Below are 19,323 nucleotides of genomic sequence, written 5' to 3'. Positions count from 1 at the left end.
CTTGGTCCTAAGTTTAACATCCTACTCTTTGAAGCAGCCTTTCTGTTCATTTTTAACAGTGTAATTACCTATGTGTGGTAGGGAGTTCTTTTCCCCACAGCACTGATTAAAGAGAATAAACTTGGTAGATGTAAGATCTGTTTGCAGTTTTTTTCTTTTTTCCCCAGTTTATTATTTTTCTCTGGTGTATCTTGCACTAGCTGCTAATGAATTGGCAAGATTACATTCTCTCAATGACACTAAGGTTGAATAACAATCTGTTTTTTGTGTCTCAGGGGATTTATTTTGCAAATGCAAAAATACGGTTTTCTCCCTTGTTTAAATGGGAGCGTTAGACTTTGTCCTGGACACTTACGTGGCATATTGGTACTTCGGGTATACTGCTCCTTCAGAATTCCCTTCAGGTCAGACCTTCAGCCTCATGTGGAGTTTTCTTTCTAGTCCTAGTCAAAGCTGTTGGGACAGCAGGTGAGACCAGCAAGGTAAGAGATGAACACTGAAATCCACCTAATTCTTTGCTGATGTTACACCCCAAGAAAAGAGCTTATGAAGGTGTGGCTGGTAGGAACCTGCTCCAGAGTTTGGAGAGTAGCACTTGCGAAAATGGAACTTGAAAAACTTTTTTTCCTTCATATTCCCATGTACACAGTCTGTTTTAAGTTTTGCATGGCCAGATCGGGGGAGGCAACGAGGAATTGCATGCTGCGGAGAACGTATCTTGGAGCCCTACATACTGGGGTAGTCTTCCAGGCAAAGTAGAAGGAAATTGCATTAATTCACAGCAGAGCAAAATCCCATGTTGGGAATATCATACTCATACAATAGGAGAACTATGAAGAACTCATATGATAGGAAGATACAAATGGGACTCAACTCCTGATCTTCAGAGATGAGGAGTCCATCCACACAGCTGGTCTTCTGGTAGGCTGTGGCCACAGTTCTGTGGACACAGCATCAAGTCTGCACAGCCTCTAATGTGAAGCATCATTGTGCTGTAGGGAAGCATGAATGGGGGATGATGACTTGGAGCACCCTTCTAGTAGAGGTGGGCATTGCCACTTTTTGGAAATGCTTATGCTTTCAATGCAAATGTGAATATCACATAATGTAGAGTAAAATGAGAGTGGGTAGAGTTTTGTGTTTAGTGTTGTCACCATGCTGCCAAACCCATAAAAGCCAAGTTTTGATCTTCAAAACAGAGCAAGAAGTATTGTACTGAAGGGAGAAATAGGAGCCCATTCTGTTTTTAAAGTGATTAACAACAGTCACATTTATTACTTGAATATTAGAGATCTATTGATGTTATATTACTATTGCAAGCGGGTAAAAAAAAAAAAGTGACAGGGATACTGTTTTGTGCTTTCTTTTAGTGTTGGCATTTTCACACAAAGAGGTTTTCAGCCAGGTGTTAACCCTATTGGAAGTTCAAAATTGCCAACTTCAGTCAGAAACTCTATTTGAAAACACTTCTAACTGTGTCATATTGAATTAGACAGTTAAGTGAACAGTGATTTGCTACCCCTCAACCCCAAGTGCAGTGGCGAAATTTAATTTGGGAACGCTGAAGTCTGAAAGCAAGAATGATAAAACAGTGGTTATGCTCACAGGGGAGTTAGTGAAGGGATGTTACTTTATTTGTGAAAATTATGAACTCCAGCAATCAGCAGAGCACTATAAATGTATTTGGATTTTATCCAAATACTTTAATCTTTTAATGTCTATTACAATTATAAAGGAGCTCATTGAGTTAATGAAACATACTGTAATGAGCTTGTAATTGCATATTTTTACATCATTTTCTGCTACTGAATTGAATCTCAGCTATGCGCCATGGACTGTGCACAGGTGAAATAAATCTGTTTTTCAGGCTCAGAGTGTTTCCATGACAGTTTAAGACAAGCAGATTATTCCTGCTCTTCTCTTTGCCCCTACCCATTCTTTATTGTTGTCCTGATGATGCTCAGGTGGATGAGTGTTGGATGTGTCTTTGTTTTGCTGGGGTTAGTTTTTGAGCGCTTCATCGTTCTGAACCAGCCTGCTGGCCAGGTTGTGCCACAGGGGCAATGGAGATGTAAGAGCTGCTGGGGAACTGGGCCTCGAATGGCAGGAGCCTGAGGGTGTGGGAGTGAAAAGATTTCAGTTTAGCAGAAATCGTAAGGATGATGGCTCAGGATGATGCTATGTATTACAATATTTTTAACATAGAATGGTTGTGAGGATTCATTTTTTCTATCTAGTTAGAGGTATTCAGGTTATTATACAGCAAGGACATCGCGTCCTCTTGGCTGTTGCTGCCAGGCTCTCCCTGTCCTGTAGCTGGCATTTGTAAGTTCTTAGCAGGTAAAATACTTGGTAATAGCTCTGGGGTGGAATTGAGAGTATTAAAATATTTGAGGCACTCAATTTGTTGTTAAGATAATACAGAACAGCATCACACAGCAAGTGGTGGTTCATTTTGAATGGATGTTTTGATAGAAGTCAATTGAGTTGCAGCAGCAATCAGTGACAACTGATGTTCTGGCTCCTGAGAAGGAAACTGCCACGAGTTATTTTGCAGAATAGTGTGGCTGGCACAGTTCAGTCCTCAGCATGCAGACAGTGCTGGTCATGTCATCTCTATGGGTGTATTGTGGGAAGGTTTAAGCACGCAGTTCGTAGATTAGACAATTTGGAAGCAGCAAGTGTTTTGCTCATTCTTGGCATAGCTGTGCATGTTCCCAGAGACGCTGGAGCAGGAGCTTCATCCAGAGCTTGGAGACAGAAACACAGCTGTGCCACCATCAGCTTTTGATGGTGAGCATTAGCCAAAGCCATTTGGGGAGTCTTAGAGAACCTTTGTAATTATAGTTACTTATGAGATAGAAGTCAGGTACCTAGCAAAGCAGATCATATATCCTACAAATGTGGCTTTTTAATTGATGATGGCTTCTTACCTGAGCAGTGAAGTAAATTGGCTAATATTTTTAATGAGTTATGTTCAAGATGGTGATTCTGACTGTAAAATTATTGCTGCTTTTTTTTCAGATAGTTACACAGAGGACTGATTAACAGCTGCCTTTGGTTTAAATTAACAGCTGCCTTTGGTTTCAGCAGTGGCTGAATTGGTGCCCTTTCCCCTACCCCTCCTTTTTTTTTTTTTATCATAGGCTGGCATGTTAGCATAAATTAGATTCAGTGGGTTTTTAAATTCATATGTGGGTTTTAATCTGGGAGTGAACACATCACATGTTCTACTGTCCCCATGAGAAAGGAGAGACAGTAATCTTCTCAACTGGTGTCCACTGCTTAAATAGCTTGAATCGCTGGAGCTCACGACTGAAATCTCTCAATGGATGACGTTTGCATCATTCCATCCTCCTTCCCTGTGCATTGTGGGTTTTAACATGGAAAATAATGCACAATAAAACTAGGGGGTGACCGCAGACTATATTGAGTGCTTGAATGTGATGTATTGGACTATAACACAAAAGCAATTTACAGTAGTTTTCCTGTCAGAAATAGTTTCATCTTGATCTTTAAGATCTTAGTTCAAGTTATAGAAGACTGGGATTATTTGAATGAGTGCTCTTGAATTGCTGGCTGGTAAGAGTTAGAGAGATTGTTGTTCTGAAGTTAAAACTGACAGCCATTTTTATTATATTTAGAGAACATTGCTATCACATGGAAGGCAGCCTGCTAAAAGAGCTGCCCTTTTTGCTCATTGTACACACATCTGAGTGCAGAAAAGGCAAAACATTTGAACACAGATGGGCAGGCTACGACTTCGAGTGCTTGGGGTCATTACATCAATGTACGGAATAGAATCACAGAAAGGTTGAGGTTGGAAAGGGCTAGTGGAAGTCATCTTGGCCAACCATCCTGCTCAAGCAGGGTCACTGTTACTTGTGGTTTTGTAATGGACAGGTGAGCAAGGGATAGTCTCCTGTTAAAACACTCAAATCTCCCATTACCAAATGTCATGCTTAAGGCAGTTCACCAAGATGCACACAGGGTTCATCACCTCTGGAAGTGTACTGGGTGAGCAGAGTGCTGGCACGGCTGTTACCTTGTCGTCACATTACTTCTGAATGGTCTCTAGCTTCCCAACAAATCACAATCTGCATTCTGCTTGGATGAACCCGGAGCTTGCCCTGTAGTTGTTTTGGGATGCGACTGTGTTGACATTTCCTTCCTTAGCATCTCTGTATTCCTGTTTCCACAGTGGGCTTGCTAATGTCCATTAAAATGTCAGATTAGTCTCAACAACAAATATCTGTTGGAGATGGTCTCTCTAATGCACAATAGTTCAAGTTATTCCACAAGTTTTAGGAATAGACAAGGTCTCCAATATTAAGTATCTTTTTTTTTTCTTTTTTTTTTTTTAATTTTTTCCCCTGGGTGGCCATAACTTTACTTTCCATGTGCAGTTTCATTGTTTTGCTCAACGTCCTTCGGAGTGCAGGCACTGGAAAGTCTGTAAGTGATGGGGCAAGTTGTTCTTTGCAAATATGTGTGTTAAGAGCAGAGAGCAAGGTGCCTTGCTAGACAGGGATAGAATTAGGAATTGTATGGTGGTCTTAAGTCAGGAACATATGGACTTTTTGTGTGTGTGTGTGTGTGTGTGTGTGTGTGTCTGACTGTTAGCTGTTTTGATGCATTTATTTCAGTAGTTATGAATGAAACAGCACTGGTAGGAATACCTGTGTAGACAGAACTGCTTTCTGCTGCAAGATTGACAAATGTGTTTTTTCTTTTGCTTTTTGTCATCTTTGAAGTGCAGTATCAATGCCCTAAGCAGAAGGCTGGATTCTTAAACTTGTTACCGTATCAGACTCATAATGATAAGTGATATTTTGCTTGCTGCTTCTCTTATTTCTTGTGAGCATGATGATAAGCATCTGGCTCAGTTGACTTACTGTGGAGTATCAGTGTGCATCTCTTTTCCAATCTACTTTTCTTTGCAGAATGATTTCTTCAGAAAATAATTGTTTGTTTCAGCCTTTGACATCCTGTCTGTGTACTGTCAGCTAACTTGGTTATTTCCTTTAGTATTCATGCATTTGTCCTCTCTTCCTCCATTTGACTGCTAACTTCCTGACTATACCAGTAGTTCTTCCATATGTCATAAGCATCAATAAGGTTTAAAAAAAGCACACGCAGTTTGTTATATGCTATTTCTTGATCTTGCTTCTAGCATGGTTTAGAACGTCTCCCAACCTTGAGCTTATCTTCTTGTATCTGCTGCTTTCTTTGGGATATAGCCAGTCATCGCTGCCTAGATTCAGTCTCTGCTGAAATGAAGCAATCAAGTGTCATCATCTTGACTGAAGATGCTCTTTTGTGTGCTCTTTCTAACCCTCTGATTTATCAAAATGCCAGGAAAATCCCAAGTACCATAGCCAGATCACGTTGGTGATAGAAAGGAAGACTGTGACCTTTTGTTCTTTCTTTACTCTTAGTTGAATCCAATTCAAAACTGATTTCCTGGGTCACAGAACTCTTGATGAACTTTCTCTCTTGAACCTCTTTGATGCATTTTCAGCCAACCTGTAATAAACTTATTCTATTTCCAATTACAACGAACTCCTTTGGAGTGTTCTTAGGTGAAACATTGCGAACTCCACAAGAAATTGTACCTGTTCTTTGGAGTCATTATATTTACTTTGCCTTATTTTAGTTAATTTCATGGTACCAACTCCCTTTTTTCTTTTTCTCCATAGCTTTCTTATTGCTGATTTTTTTCCTACCAGTAAGAGCAGCAGCACTGGGTGGAGTTGAGATTTAATCTTTTCCCCCATTGCTTTTATTTCTCAGGTTATGTGAGACTACATTGAGAGGTAGGAAAAGTAAATTTTATTCAGATGGAATTCTTGATTTTTTTTTATTGTTGTTGTTGCTTGCTTCAGTTTACAAACATCTGGAGTTAGAACCCAATGACAAGAAACATCTCCAAATTAAGCAGCAAGCCCTGATAAACTGTGAGAAGTTTAGATTAATTCTAACACTTTGTGCAGGTTAGTATTTGGTTTTGTTTGCTTAATACCTGTTCTGATTTGATATGCTAGATAGGTTCTCAACACTTTTGAAAAATCAAACTTATTGTGAAGCTAAATATAACTTCTTTGACTGTCATGTTGTAACTGTTTTTTCCCCTTGGAATAGCTTTTTGAATATTTGAGTGAGTGGTTTGGTACTTTCCTGATCTCTAGCTTGAAGAGTTTTGATATTAACATCTTTAGTAAACAGTATCTTTAGCTGACTGGATGGTATATGAGTGTTAATTAAACTGCTAGAATAGTTCATTTTCTTTGAATAATCACAACCAAGTTTTTAGTTCTTCTCAATTTCCTAAATTATAGGTGTGTAACTCAGATTTTCTTAGTAGAAGGAGCATGGTATTCCAAGAAGCAGGGGAGTTCAAATTAATTAAGTACCCACGTTTTTCTAGCATGTTTCAATATGGTCTCTAGAAGCAAAACCAGACAGCCTGCTTGCCTGTATTCCAAGTAGAATCACAGAACGGCTTGGGCTGGAAGGGACCATAAAGACCAGTCAGTTCCAGCTCCCCCAGCCATGGGCAGGGATGATGCCCACTAGACCAGGTTGCCCAAAGTCCAATCCAACCTGGCCTTGAACACCTCTAGGGATGGGTCATCCACAGCTTCTCTGGGCAACCTGTGCCAGTGCCTCACCACCCTTCAGAGTAAAGAATTTTGTCCTAATATGTAGTCTAAATTTACACTTGTTTACAACCATTCTCCCTTGTCCCATAACTACACTCCCTGATGAAAAGTCTCTCCCCATCTTTCCTGTTGGCCTCCTTTAAGTACTGGAAAGTTGCTGAAAGGTCTCCTTGGAGCTTTTTCTTCCCTAGGTAGAGCAACCCCAACTCCCTCAGCCTATCTTCATAGGAGAGGTACTGCAGCCCCTGATCATCTGTATGACCTGCCTCTGGCTGTGCTCTAGCATTCCTATGTCCTTACGCTGGGGGCCCCAGAGCTGAACCCAGTACAGCAGGTGGGGTCTCACAAAAGTGGAGCAGAAGGGGAGAATCACCTCCCTCGACTGCTGGCCACGCTTCTAATGCAGCCCAGGGTACGGTTGGCTTTCTGGGCTGAATATAGCTCATGGCTCCTGTAGACCTTTCTTTTCCATTTGTGGCACAGCATCTGGGGATTTTTTTTTTGATGTGGGTCTGCTGGGCCTTTGTGACTTCTGTCTAGTTTGAGGTGGATAACGCTGAGCCTGTAACAGACAAGAAGCCAGCATGAAAGCTTTTTTATGTATATGAAGTGTACATCCAGCCCCCTGGCTCCTGTGCCTTGTTTTCAGTCCTTGCAGAGATGGCAGAGCGTATTTAGTGCTCCTTAGGCTCGGCTGCTCAGTCATGCAGGCTAACTCCAAAAATAACTCTCTTGGGGGTATTAATCTAGTGCTGGATTACCTTTCTAAAATGGTTAATCAGACGTGATCCCCGGGGGACCTTTTGAAAGAGCTTGCCACTTGGTTCCTGTTGGCTGGGGCCGCCGGAGCGCAGCGGAGGAGGCTGACGAGGTCTGACAGGACACGGTTATGTAAGGGCCTGGGAGGAGCGCGAGTGCTGGGTTTGTGCAGTGGGTTCGGACACGGCCAGGCAGCATTCGGCCATCAGCCGCCTCCGTGGAGCTGCCTCACGGCACAGAGAGAGCAGTGTGGGGCAACCTGCCTGGGAGGGCAGGCTTCAGGTCATCCCTCCAGACGCTGCCTTTTATCTGAGAGGTGAAACACATGCTTCGTTTTATTACATTCCCGAATGCATGTGGTGTTCCTCTAGTTGTTTTTAAATCATCTGCTTCCCTACTTCTGCTGTTCATCAAATGACCTGGCTCCGTGTTTGAATGTCGCATTTCTTCTTTTCTGTAAAAGAAGAAATGAGCTGTTGTAGGCTGCTATTTTCACACACAACTAAAACTTCTAGTCACGTAACTCCTCGTAGCCTTCATTTTTTCTCATGTCCATAGAGTAAGAATACAGTTTGTTTCTTTGGAGACGTACTCTGATAGCTGTAAGTATTAAAGCACTTGGATCCTTGTATGGGATGTGCCAGGGAAATGGCAAAGCAAGTTTAAGACAAAGCATGTTCTTTGGAGAAAGCTAATTTCATACTCGAATAAAATCCTGGTCTCCACATGCAAGGCATAGATAGACAGGAAAGGTAAATAAGGTAAATAAGGTAAAAGGTAAATAAGTTTTATTGACATGTGTAGTGAATTAATCCTTCAGACCCAGGTAGGTAAAGTGAGAGCTGGCATGTGCGTGCTGATGCATTTTTTGCATTAAATTTAACATGCCTTGATTTCCAACATGAGTGTTTATTACTTTGACTTAGTAAACAACTGGAAGCACTGCAGAATGTAGTTGAGATGCAGGAATATACTGTAGTTGGTAATAATAACTTGCAGAATTTGCACTTTAATGGACTAATCTGTCATAGTTCTGAAAAATATATTTGTGTAAGAAGGCATGCTAAAGCAGTAGGGATCTTTTGTTGTGGTGTTTTTGTTTGTTTGTTTGTTTGTTTGTTTTTTCTCCTCCTTGAAATTATAAAATAGTGTGCTGCTGAGTGTGGAAGTTGCTTAAATCTCTTCCAGGTTACAGCTGCATGCATGCACTGAGGCGAATGATATGTGCCCTCTTTTCCCTCAGACCTCTCCTCTACCTCATACAGTTGTATGCACACATGCATTGTATTGCCTTTATGTTTTAACTTGAAGATGAATGTTGTAAAAATGAGCAATGCTTCTCAGATCCCACTAGGAGGGAGAAGGGAATTGTACTCGAGAAAAATATGTTACTAACCCTTCAGTGATGTCCTTGTCCTTCTGCTGTTTGACTGCTGCTGGCATAACAAAACGCAGTTGAACTTGGTTCTGGTTCTTCATTCACGTCATGTGAATTGATTCCAGTTTAGTAAAAAATTCTCACCAGGGACCGTGCCTTCATTTTGTATTGGGCAGTGCCTAACACAGTGTACCAGTGGAATAAGTAGTAGGTAATTCATAATTTTCTGCACTGTAGGTTGCAGAATTTTCTTTGCAATCATAATTTTGTGATGACAAATGAACATCTATTTTGACTTAAAATATATATATATACATGTATGTTTCTGGCATTGACACATAGGTAGAACAAAACCACATTACCTTTCAGATTCTATTACCTTTCAGATTCTGTGTGGAAATCATAAGACTAATAGCTAGGAAAAAAGTCTGAGCACATGTGACTAGGACGTCCACCAAGAAACAGAAAGGAAAGAAGTTTGTAGTGACAATTCTGTATATGCTTTTCAGCATTCAGAGTACACAGATGCTTCTGAGGTGGCCTTCTCCTAGTGGGAGAAGTTGAATTACCTCCACTTGTATTGGTTAAAGATCTATCACTTTGCTTTGTCTTTTGTAACTGTATAAGCATGCATATATTAATTATAATTATGTAGGACATCTTTAGTGCTAGCCTGCATTAAAAACTAGACACACTGAAATTGCCTTCTGAACGTTGGGACAGAGTTCTCTAGCACCATGCCTTGGAATGCAAATGATCATTTTCCATTGCTGAATGTGATTAACTTACAATCTGCTTTTCTCGACTGTTGTTTCTTAAACCATTTGCCTCCTTTCTGTGGGACTTGTTAAGATGGACCACAACTCGCTAGAGGAAAATGAGGGCTAGTGTTCACATTTGCATGTGAGTGTGGAAGTTTTCTGCAAATTTATTACTGTGTGCTGTTGTTTTGCTTTCACAGTCATGGCTAGTAGTTGTGAATCAAAGCATTTCTTCCAGCATTCACAGCGAGCTTTATGTTAGCTAACCCCCTAGGGGGAATGTCCAGTGTCTTTCCTGCCAGAGAACCCCGTGTTTTCCAGGAAATGCAGGGAGAGGTCTCTCAGGTACCTTGGCAGCCAGCTCGGCTGAATCATTGCAGACAGTTTAACACCAAACCACCAGACTGAAACTACCGGGGACTTTTCTGCTGTGGAGGTGGGAAATGCCGTCATTGTAAGTGTGTCAGCAAAAAGGCGCGAAGGTCTCAGTTTCATTTTACTGTAGAGGTGGATTAACAGCTCACTGCTGCCAACAGGTCTTGCTTCTTCCCTGCCAAGTTGGGCCACCCCTGGGAAGCTGTTTGACTGGAAAACATGGCAAAAAGCAGGCAACCAAAATTATAATTATTATTATTTTGCTAGTTAGAATGAATTGAGTCAGCATGCTACACAGCCAGGGGAGCACTCACACAAGATGCAAACAGTGGGAGCAAGGGATGTTAGGGGAGAGGTGATGGGGGCTTTGTATTATTTGGGCTCTAATGGAGAAGCTGCAATCAGCAGTGAATATCTGACCATTCTTAATCACCAGCAAGCCAGTCAGTTGCTTTAATTGTGTTTAATCCTGGTCCCTTTAATATCTAGCAGGAGCTTCTGTGCATGTACCAATGCAGACACTGTCACTGCGTTTCTTGATAAGGTTGTTCTGCCTTTCAAGGCGTTTCCTGCAATACAGTCTTATTTAGAGACCATCCATTGTCTTATTTATTGCCTTGCACTTTGCTTTGTGATGATGTGTGATGTTGTCAGCATCAGAGCTGCCATTGTTGAAAATAAATTGCTGCAGCGTTGAAGTTCATAATTTTATATATATATTTTTTTTTTTGTATGTGTTGAGAGGTCCACATAGAATGTAGCAGGGCTGGAGGTTGAGGAGGGCTGGGCCTTTGCAGACTAGACCAGAAGACACATGTTGGGGGTTAGATAGAGCCATATGCATGAAGGCAGGGCCAGCTTGTAAGCAGTGGAAGATGGAGGTACAAAATTTCTAGATGAAAGCATGGTTTCATGGTTTTGCTCAGGCTGCTCCAAGTTTATGTTTCTGCTGTAGTTGGAGAAGAGTTCATGGTTAGTCTGGGTTAAGATGAAGCAGCAGTGGAAGGTGGTTAGAGACTTTTTTTATTTCATTTCCTGTACTTGTTTGTGGCTTTTGGATGTCTTGTCTGGTATGTTCTGTCAACTTATCCCTTGCCTTAGCTCTTCTAAAGGGTGTATGTATGAGAACGTGTCCATGCTTTCACCACTTCCTTTTCTTTTCTTCTAAGAAGAAGGGGGCTGCACCTCTGGGGATTTCTGCCGTTTCTTTCATTTTGCCCAATGTGGTAGTGCTCAGTTAGGTCTCAAGAGAAGGTGTGGGAAATGCCACAGTCTAAATGGAGGGCTCGGCAAAGCAAGTGAGCATGTTGCTGTCTGCACAAGGTGCTGTGCCTGACAATTGCAGAGCTTTGCTAATTCAGTGGCGATCCTGCTGCTGAGCTGGGAGAGGGGTAAGGAAGGTTTGCTTGCAAGCTCAGAGATGCACTGCTCCTCTCTGCAAAATACATATTGTTGTTGCAAGGTTACAAACTTCAGTGAGCCAAAAAGAGACAGAACTTAAATTCTGCAAAGCCTGAGGATTTGCCTGTTCCGCTTTCCTATTCTTCTCCAAAATTCACAGCCTGTCCTATTTGACATACGATCGTATTGACATTCATGTTCTTGCAGAACTGTGAATGTTTTATGTAGCTGTCTGGTATCATTGTTGATGTATACTGTATCCTTGTGTATTCTTGTCTGAGATTTACCATAAAGAGGTATTTATATTACGGTATCTTTGACTTACTTAGGTGAGGTTGTGTGTGTATATGTATATGTGGAAACTGCTGTGTTCTGCCTTCTTCCTGACATCCTGGTTGCTATAGTGCAGTGATCTATTTGTGAACACTCAGAAGATCACTGCTATAGTTAAAAGAAACAGTGTTTCCTGGCCATAACTTCCTGGGCAATCTCTTCTTCTGGAGCGCGAGCTGTAACCGATGCGATCACGTTCCCTGGGACTCAAGGAGTGACACCGTAATAGAAGCTTCCTCTAGTTTGTCGCTTTACCCCAATAGCATATTTAATAATATTTAAAAATAGTTTGTCTATTTAAATCTAATGCATGCCTATTATTCACTGTACATTTCAGTGTTTCAGCCATCTTTTGAACAGGCTGTCTGGCTGTGCAGTGTGTCGTGGCATTGTGTCCTCTGTTTGCTTTTGTAACATGTGTGATTCTTGTGCTCTTGCACATCCATATACATAGATGTTTTCATGCACCTGCCCAGCCAGGCAAAATGTAGGAAATGAAGCAGCAGTGGTAGAGTTCTGTCTGAGCTGCTGTGTCTTTTTTTTTTTTTTTTTTAATTCCCTTTTCCCTGCAGGTGTGAATGAGAGAGGCTCTCTGCAGTATTTAGTGTCCAGTTGTACTGGCTCCGAAGAACAGCAGCGTCGCAATGCCCCCTCCTGCTGATATAGTGAAGGTGGCGATTGAATGGCCAGGTGCCTTCCCCAAGTTGATGGAAATTGATCAAGTAAGTGCCTGTGCATGTGTGCTCCTATGTACATCTATAGGGAGAGACGGGACATGTACATATGTATGTGTGTATATATACACGTGTACTTCTGTGTGTCTGTCTGTCTCTGCATTATGTTTGTTTATATGTGCATGTTTCTGTGAGTACATATGCAGTATAAGGTGTTTTTATAAGGGGTGTAACCCTTTTCCTGTGTTACTGCTTATAATTTTTGATGTGTTCTGCCACGTTTTTGGATTTGCTTTTTCTTTTTAAACAGGTGCTTAAATGATACGTTCACTGCTTGTGTGACCCACTTAACACTTTTGTGCCTTAGTTTGTTCAGCTGTAAAATTGTGGTAATGTTGTTATCTATTGGCAGAAAGTCTTCTCAAATTTTTACAGTCAGTGCTATGTATTTGTAGTATGATCATGCTGAATGGCTGCAGCAAGTGCAGATTTTGGAACTTGAGCAGTAGCATGTTCTGAGCAGGGGAGTCTTTGCTGTTCCTTGTGGGCTCCTCATGGGTTGTCCTGTTTCCCCGGTCATTTCTAGTGCAGTGGCCACAAGGATGAGAATGATTTGAGGCAGTGTACAGAAATTAATAAAATAAAATTTATGAATTAAACTTTCATGTAGGTAATTTGGAGGGGGGCACAGGAGGAAGAGCTCAAGTTATACAAGTGCTGCATTTTATGTTCTGGACTTCCCTGAGATTGTTTTTTGTGGCACATGCATTAATATTAAAAAGCAACCTCTTTAAAATTTAACTACGTACCCATAATGTACTGAAATCTTACAGAATGCTACCTGTTTAGAATAATTATTTCTGTAAATAGTATTCAGAGTGAAGGAAAGCTTGCAAGTATTTAATAGTGTGTTTAGACCCTAATGTATCCAGGGACCAAGAACATTATGAAGCTCTATTGAAGAGGAGAAAATCTGAATTCATGCTGAAAATGTTTTACTGAAATAGGATCCTACTTTCTTTGTGCAGTGCAGTTTCACTTCTAGTTAACCCCACTGTGGTGGGTGCCCAGTATTTAGTACTTTGTGGCTTGTTTTCCAGAGCCACTGTGCTTTTCCATTTTCATTTGCTAAAATTTTTTAGTAAGCATATTTGTGCAGATACAAATCTCTTGCCTTCTGGAGTGAAGAATGTTTTACTTTTTTTCCCTCTTATATAACAAATGAGAGACACTGTGCACACTGTGTTCAGAGAAAGATGCATGTTAGTCATGGTGAACAACAGCTCATTGCTACCAAGTACGGTGGGGATGAAGAGGATCTAATAGTTTTCAGTCTCCTTTCAAGCAGCAGCAAAATAATAACAAAATGATTGTTTTTAATTTACAAAAGGCCTTAAAGTGACTCTCCAGCCGAAACTCATGCCTTATCTAAAATGCAAGCTTATTGTCCTGGAACCTTCGTTTTACCTTTGTTATATAAGATTTATAGAGGACAAGGAAAAGGAGTGCTGATTTGTGTGGGGTGCCCCTCTTCTTAGCCAGCCTGTGAGGGCCAGCCAGGCTGTTGGCCAGTTTCCTCATGCCACTTTGTGGGAAGAGAGAAGAGGGAAATTGAGGCTGAAGGGGAGAAGGCTAACAGCAACTTAACTCCTCATTTGGGGGGAAAAGGAGGAATGAGAGTTAAGGAGCTCACCCCTTGCCTTTCTGACGTGGCAAATGTGGATATGATGACAAGAGATGAAGATGGGAGAGACGCATCCTTTCTTCATACGCATACACACAAATCTGCATGTTTGCTGTTGTTGGGAATGGGACAAATGTGGGCATGAGCCTTAAAAACCTGTGGGGTACTGCATACTTGTAAACACACAGCTCTGCTTTTGGTTAACTTGATGCTAACTTTTTCCCAATCTGTTTCTCTTAAAACATATATTTAATTGAAGAGTTCTAGTGGGGAAGATGATGTGTACCTCAGATGGCTTGCTCCCTGAGATGATAAAGGGCAGCAAGGAAAAGGAAGGCAGAAAAATGAATTGCCCATTGGCCAAGGCACTGCAGCCAAAGAGTACAGTGCTTGCCTCCTAGGTGGGATCTGCCCATTCAAGCACCCTACGATACACATTCTGAAACCACCAAACACTTGATCTGCTCTACCATTTTCCTCCCTTTCTTATCTCTTACCAGCAAGAAAATCAGTGTTTAAAAAGGAGTGTATTATTAAAGACAAAATACAAAAACAAAACAAAGCAAAAAAATCACCTCACTCTAGCATAATGCAAGCTCTTTGTCTTTCAGTGTACTGAAACTATTCCAAATATCGAAAAAAACACCATGGAAAACACTACAAAAAATATATACCTTAAGGTTGCTTTTTGTATATGCATGGAAGCATTTATTTATACTCAGTTGCACAGTATTCCCAGTTCACCTTCTGCTTTTATGCATATTTTGCTTAGCAATGAAGAGAGTAAGATAGTTTCAAAATAGTTATTGTGAAGCCACAGTAATTGACATCGGTGTATTGGAAGGTGTTAGGCCTGAGAAGAGCTCATGAGTACTTCTTTTCCCAGCAAATGTTAGTGAACTTTGTTGAATATCTCCCCTTCAGGTGCATGACTTCTGACAACCTGAACGCTGATGTACAGACCTTTTCTAGTTGATGCTTTGTACTATGTTTCTGTGTAATTGTTGACTTGGGCTCATCAATGATGGTTTTAATGGTAAGCAGACAAAATTTGTCTCACTAAGTTAGGGAGGCTCTTTGCCTGCACTAACAATATATAATAAAGCGCTTTGCTGAGCCAGCCTAAGTGCCTAACCTTTCTTTTCATTCATCCAGGAGAGGCACAAGATGGATATTTGGGGATGATAACTATTTTAGCCTACCCATTCAAATCCATTTGTGTTTTGTATAATAATGTTTTGTACTAAAACCAGGGTTTCTTTAAACTCTGGGATGAACTTCCTGACCATTGGAGGTAAACACTGGTGCTACACAAAGGAGCAGTTTATAATTAAACTTGGCCGTGCAGTCTCTTCCTCCAGATTTAATTTTAGCAGATGTGAATCTTTACTTTTGCTCTACGAAAGAAAGCAAACCAACCCCAAACAGTTGTACAATGCTGTTCAAAGTATAATCTGGTCTAGTGGGCAATATTTACAGGAGCAATGTCAAATTAAAATTTCTTGTTAAAACAGTGCAGAGCATCATGTGGTGGGGGGAAGCAGGGGCTGCTTTACATTAACGCTTTCTCTACGGTTTAGACTTAGTCAGCAAGTTTCTTTTACGAGTGTGTTTCAAGTTATTGTTGTCTCTTTTCTTCTGCCAGTGTATGTTATAAATGCCATTTTAATTGTTTCTTTTCTTCAGAGAAGTCATTGCACTTCACTGCATATTAAGAGGAAACCAAAGAGATTTTTTAAAGGGACTTTTCAAGTTGTTTGGAGTTTCAGACCTTAAATCTGGACCCTTAGGGAGTGTTAATTGATTTAGTTCAGTGTTTCTCAAACTGCAGGGAGAGATGCAGTTCAAAAGGGGTTGTGAAATGCTTAATTAGAGAAGAGAAAGTGGCACATCGTTTCTACAATGTGTGTTGACTAAGAACAGCTGTAGTTCCTGCAAGTGCTGTCACTAGTAATAGCAGTATACCAATATGATCCTAGCAGCATGAATCTAAATGTATGCAGTATTAGTGAGCACCAAAATTGTTCAGGTACTGAAGAAGGAAGAGACGTTGACTTCTGCTTATACAAGAGGCTGTGCCGTGAAGTGTAACTCCCAATCCTTAGTGCTGGCCGCAGACTTCAACTCTTAAAATCAAGCGGTTAGTGCCAAGGGCATGAAGGAAGAGAGGGGTACTTACCTCCTTCCCATAGACCTGTAAAACGATATGAAATCTTACTCCAAAATTGGGAAATTGATCCAAAAGTGGATGAGCCAAAAGGTGGCTGATGTTTCAAAAACACCCACTTGTCTAACTTAAGTCAGTTAGCTAATGCTAGGGCCTATTTAAAACCAGCTTCCAGGTTTTAAACAAAGACAATCATTTAATGCGTTATATTACTGTCAGTATTTCAGCTTCACAAAACAGTAGATGAAACTGATTATAAAGCAGATAGTAACCAGCATATAATCATAGTGAAAGTGTTTAACATTTTTTATTATCCTTTTAGTTTTATTATCATCAGGGATTATTAATAGAACTGGTAAAGGAAATCATATCCACTAACTTAATGTACCATTTTCTTTGTTGGAATAACGAAAGGTCTCAATTTTATTTATATTTCTGGATTAAAAAAAATTCTTCAGCAACAAGAATAATATTAGAAGGAATAATGCAGATTTTTTAATACATTGATTATAATTCAGTGCACTAAGACATATATACAGAAACAGTACTTTGTTAACATAATGAATCAATCATTGTTAATTGCAGTGGATGGTGAAAAATACGGTTTCTTTTTGTACAGAGCTATAGGGTTGGAGCATTTGTCATCAGAGCTTCAGCTCTCTGCTGTGGTGGCAGACAGCCATCCTGGATAAAGATGTTATAGTTGCATGTTATGTTTTATTAATCTGGCCATGGGCTTGTCCAAAGCCACATTCCTACTGGCAGGTTAGTCTGTTAAGGCTGCAAACTGACATCCTATGCTGTGTGGCTGGGACCTCATGACTGAAAAATATATCTTAAAAAACAACCAACCAACCAATCAACCAACAACAACAACAACAAAAAACACACAAAAAACCCAGCTGTTGTATACTGTTGAATACAGAGACAGCAAGAAAGCTTAACAGACTGAAGAGGCAATAGCTGTAGGGAAGGGTTAGAAAATGTGAAAGAAATGGGGAAAAATGAAATGGAAATGTTGAGTTAGTCTAATAAATGCTATTTATTTTCTACTTGTTGCTGTCTTATATGTTAGGAAACAGTTAAGTTATAGAAGCAAAAATAGATCCTGAAGGCACTTGAAATAGTGTCCCTCCTTAAGGTCTTGGAGAAATAGTGTCCCAGTGTTCCTGACCCATGGCACAGACAGTGCTAAGGAAGAGCACCTTTTGAAACAAGATGAGAATTAATGGTGTTCTACCTATTTTACTCTGAGTCTGATTTTATTAGCACCATATTACTAGCCAGAACCTCATGGTGGGAGCCTGAATTTTGGTACCCTCAGCTGATGGCCTTCTTAAGGTGAAGGCTGAACATAACTGTAAGGTTATTGCATCTGCACAGAAGCACATGCACACAGGGATGCTTGTAGCAACTTTTAAAATTATTATTATTATTTTTGTTAAGAAACAGCAGTTGTCTCTTCTCTTAAAATTTAATTCTGCTGTATTTAAAGGAAACAGTATGTATAATCATGAAATTCCTGGAGTTACACACCACTTGAATTAATTACAAGATAACCTCATTCACATTCTGGCTAACTGGAGTATCCAGGAACACTTCATAATTCAGTTTCATAATTCTCCTTCCAGGACTCCAAGATTGTACTACAAAAGAGACCACTATTAAAACAAACAAACAAACAAACAAACAAAAAACACACACAAAAAAAACCAAAACACTACAGTATAAATTTTAGTTTCTTCATGTGGAGACCCTTCTATGCTGGTAGGTCAGCAATGTGTCAGTCATGAGCTGTGGGTTTGGGGGGAATTTAAAATTGGTTTTCAAAGGGATCCAGGCCTAATGAAGTGGTTACATGAAAAGCCACATCTTAAAGTCCTGCTTTGTAACTCTTCAAGTCTTCTGAATTGTATTTTAAATATGTGGTGCAAGTATGTTGTAAATCTCCTGTAATCCACTGAACTGTGGGGCCTTAGGTGTTTTATTACCTTTTAGTACTCTTTTGACTGAGATTTTTGGTGTCCCTATTTGCAAACTACTTAAGGAAGCAAGGGATACTACAGATCATTAGGATGACAGGTTGTGGAGTAAGAATTTGTAAAATTCTGTTTTGCTTGTTTTAGTAATGTGTTTCACACCAGAGCACTGCTTCTTGTTTTACAGATGGTTTATCTTAAATATACGATCTGCAGGGCAATGCTTAGATCTAGTGAAATACAGATTTAAGTGTTAAGATGTCCTTGGGGGAGGGAAGGGAGAAACAGAGGAAACTGCAGCTGAGGGTGAAGAGGAAGAAGAAACCAATGCCTGCTTTTCTCCAGTCTCGTGTGTTCTTCAGAACCTCTACTGCTATATTTATACCAGTTTTTCTCCTGGCACATTAAAATGGCCACCTTAAGGGGCTGTACGCTAAGCCAGTAAAAGCTCTCCCATCAGCAAGCAGAACTCACTGTGGGTTTTGCGTTTCCCCTCTGGGATGTGAATGTTTCCTGCCTTGGGTTGTGCTGCTGCTCTGACAAAACCTTGTAGTGCTAACCTGGTCTTGGTTGGCTTCTATGGTCTTGGCTGCTGCAGTGCCCCCATGCTTCAAGTGTCCACTCCCTCAGTGCTCCCCCAAGTGATGGAAATCCTATTTTCCATCCTGTACAGCTGCCCAGTGCCTAACAAACAAGTCAAGTCTCACTGATGGTTCACTGTAGCCAATGGAGAGTTGATTCCAAAAGTGGTTCACAGCAGGGAAGGCAGGCTGGGATGGCTGAAGTCCAAAGCTGTCCAGGATCTTCCCCTTGAAGGGAAAGACCTTGTATCTTGCACAGTGAGAAGTCAGCAGTGAAACTGAGTCAAGGAGACAGGCTTCCTGGTGTTTGGTGTGCTGGCCACTGGACAGTCCTGCTGCTGTTTCTGTAGTTCCTGCCATATGATAGTTAACAGGTGAAGCCTCTAGTGATCATGAGAAGAGGTGGTTTTCTGTTTTGTAATAGCCATAAAAATGACTTTTGCACTAAAAGATTTGTTAGCAGAATGGTAGCATTAATAACAGACAGAATGGTACATTTACTGGCTTGAGATTCTGCTTTTTGACAGATGTACAGATCAGCAACAGAACTTTGTTTCACACTGGGTGTT

General features: G+C 40.6%; 1 protein-coding gene across 8 annotated transcripts in view; it reads left to right on the top strand.

Annotated features, from left to right (window-relative positions):
• The window catches only part of ELMO1 (engulfment and cell motility 1), a 322,098-nt gene that overhangs the window by 34,754 nt on the left and 268,021 nt on the right, over positions 1-19,323 (top strand). For 6 of the 8 annotated variants that reach the window (XM_082753916.1, XM_082753917.1, XM_082753919.1 and 3 more), the window contains one exon: positions 12,242-12,391. The exons of the other annotated variants lie outside the window; for them this stretch is intronic. In XM_082753916.1, the coding sequence (XP_082610042.1) occupies positions 12,314-12,391 (78 nt within the window). In that variant the 5' untranslated portion in view covers positions 12,242-12,313. The remainder of the gene's footprint in view (positions 1-12,241; positions 12,392-19,323) is intronic. 8 annotated transcript variants of the gene reach the window in all.

The sequence above is a fragment of the Aythya marila genome (genome assembly GCF_965140915.1).
Source record: "Aythya marila genome assembly, chromosome: 2".
Taxonomy (NCBI): Eukaryota; Metazoa; Chordata; class Aves; order Anseriformes; family Anatidae; genus Aythya; species Aythya marila.
The sequence above is the reverse complement of the archived record's forward strand: the minus strand, read 5'-3'. Positions and strand labels throughout refer to the sequence as shown.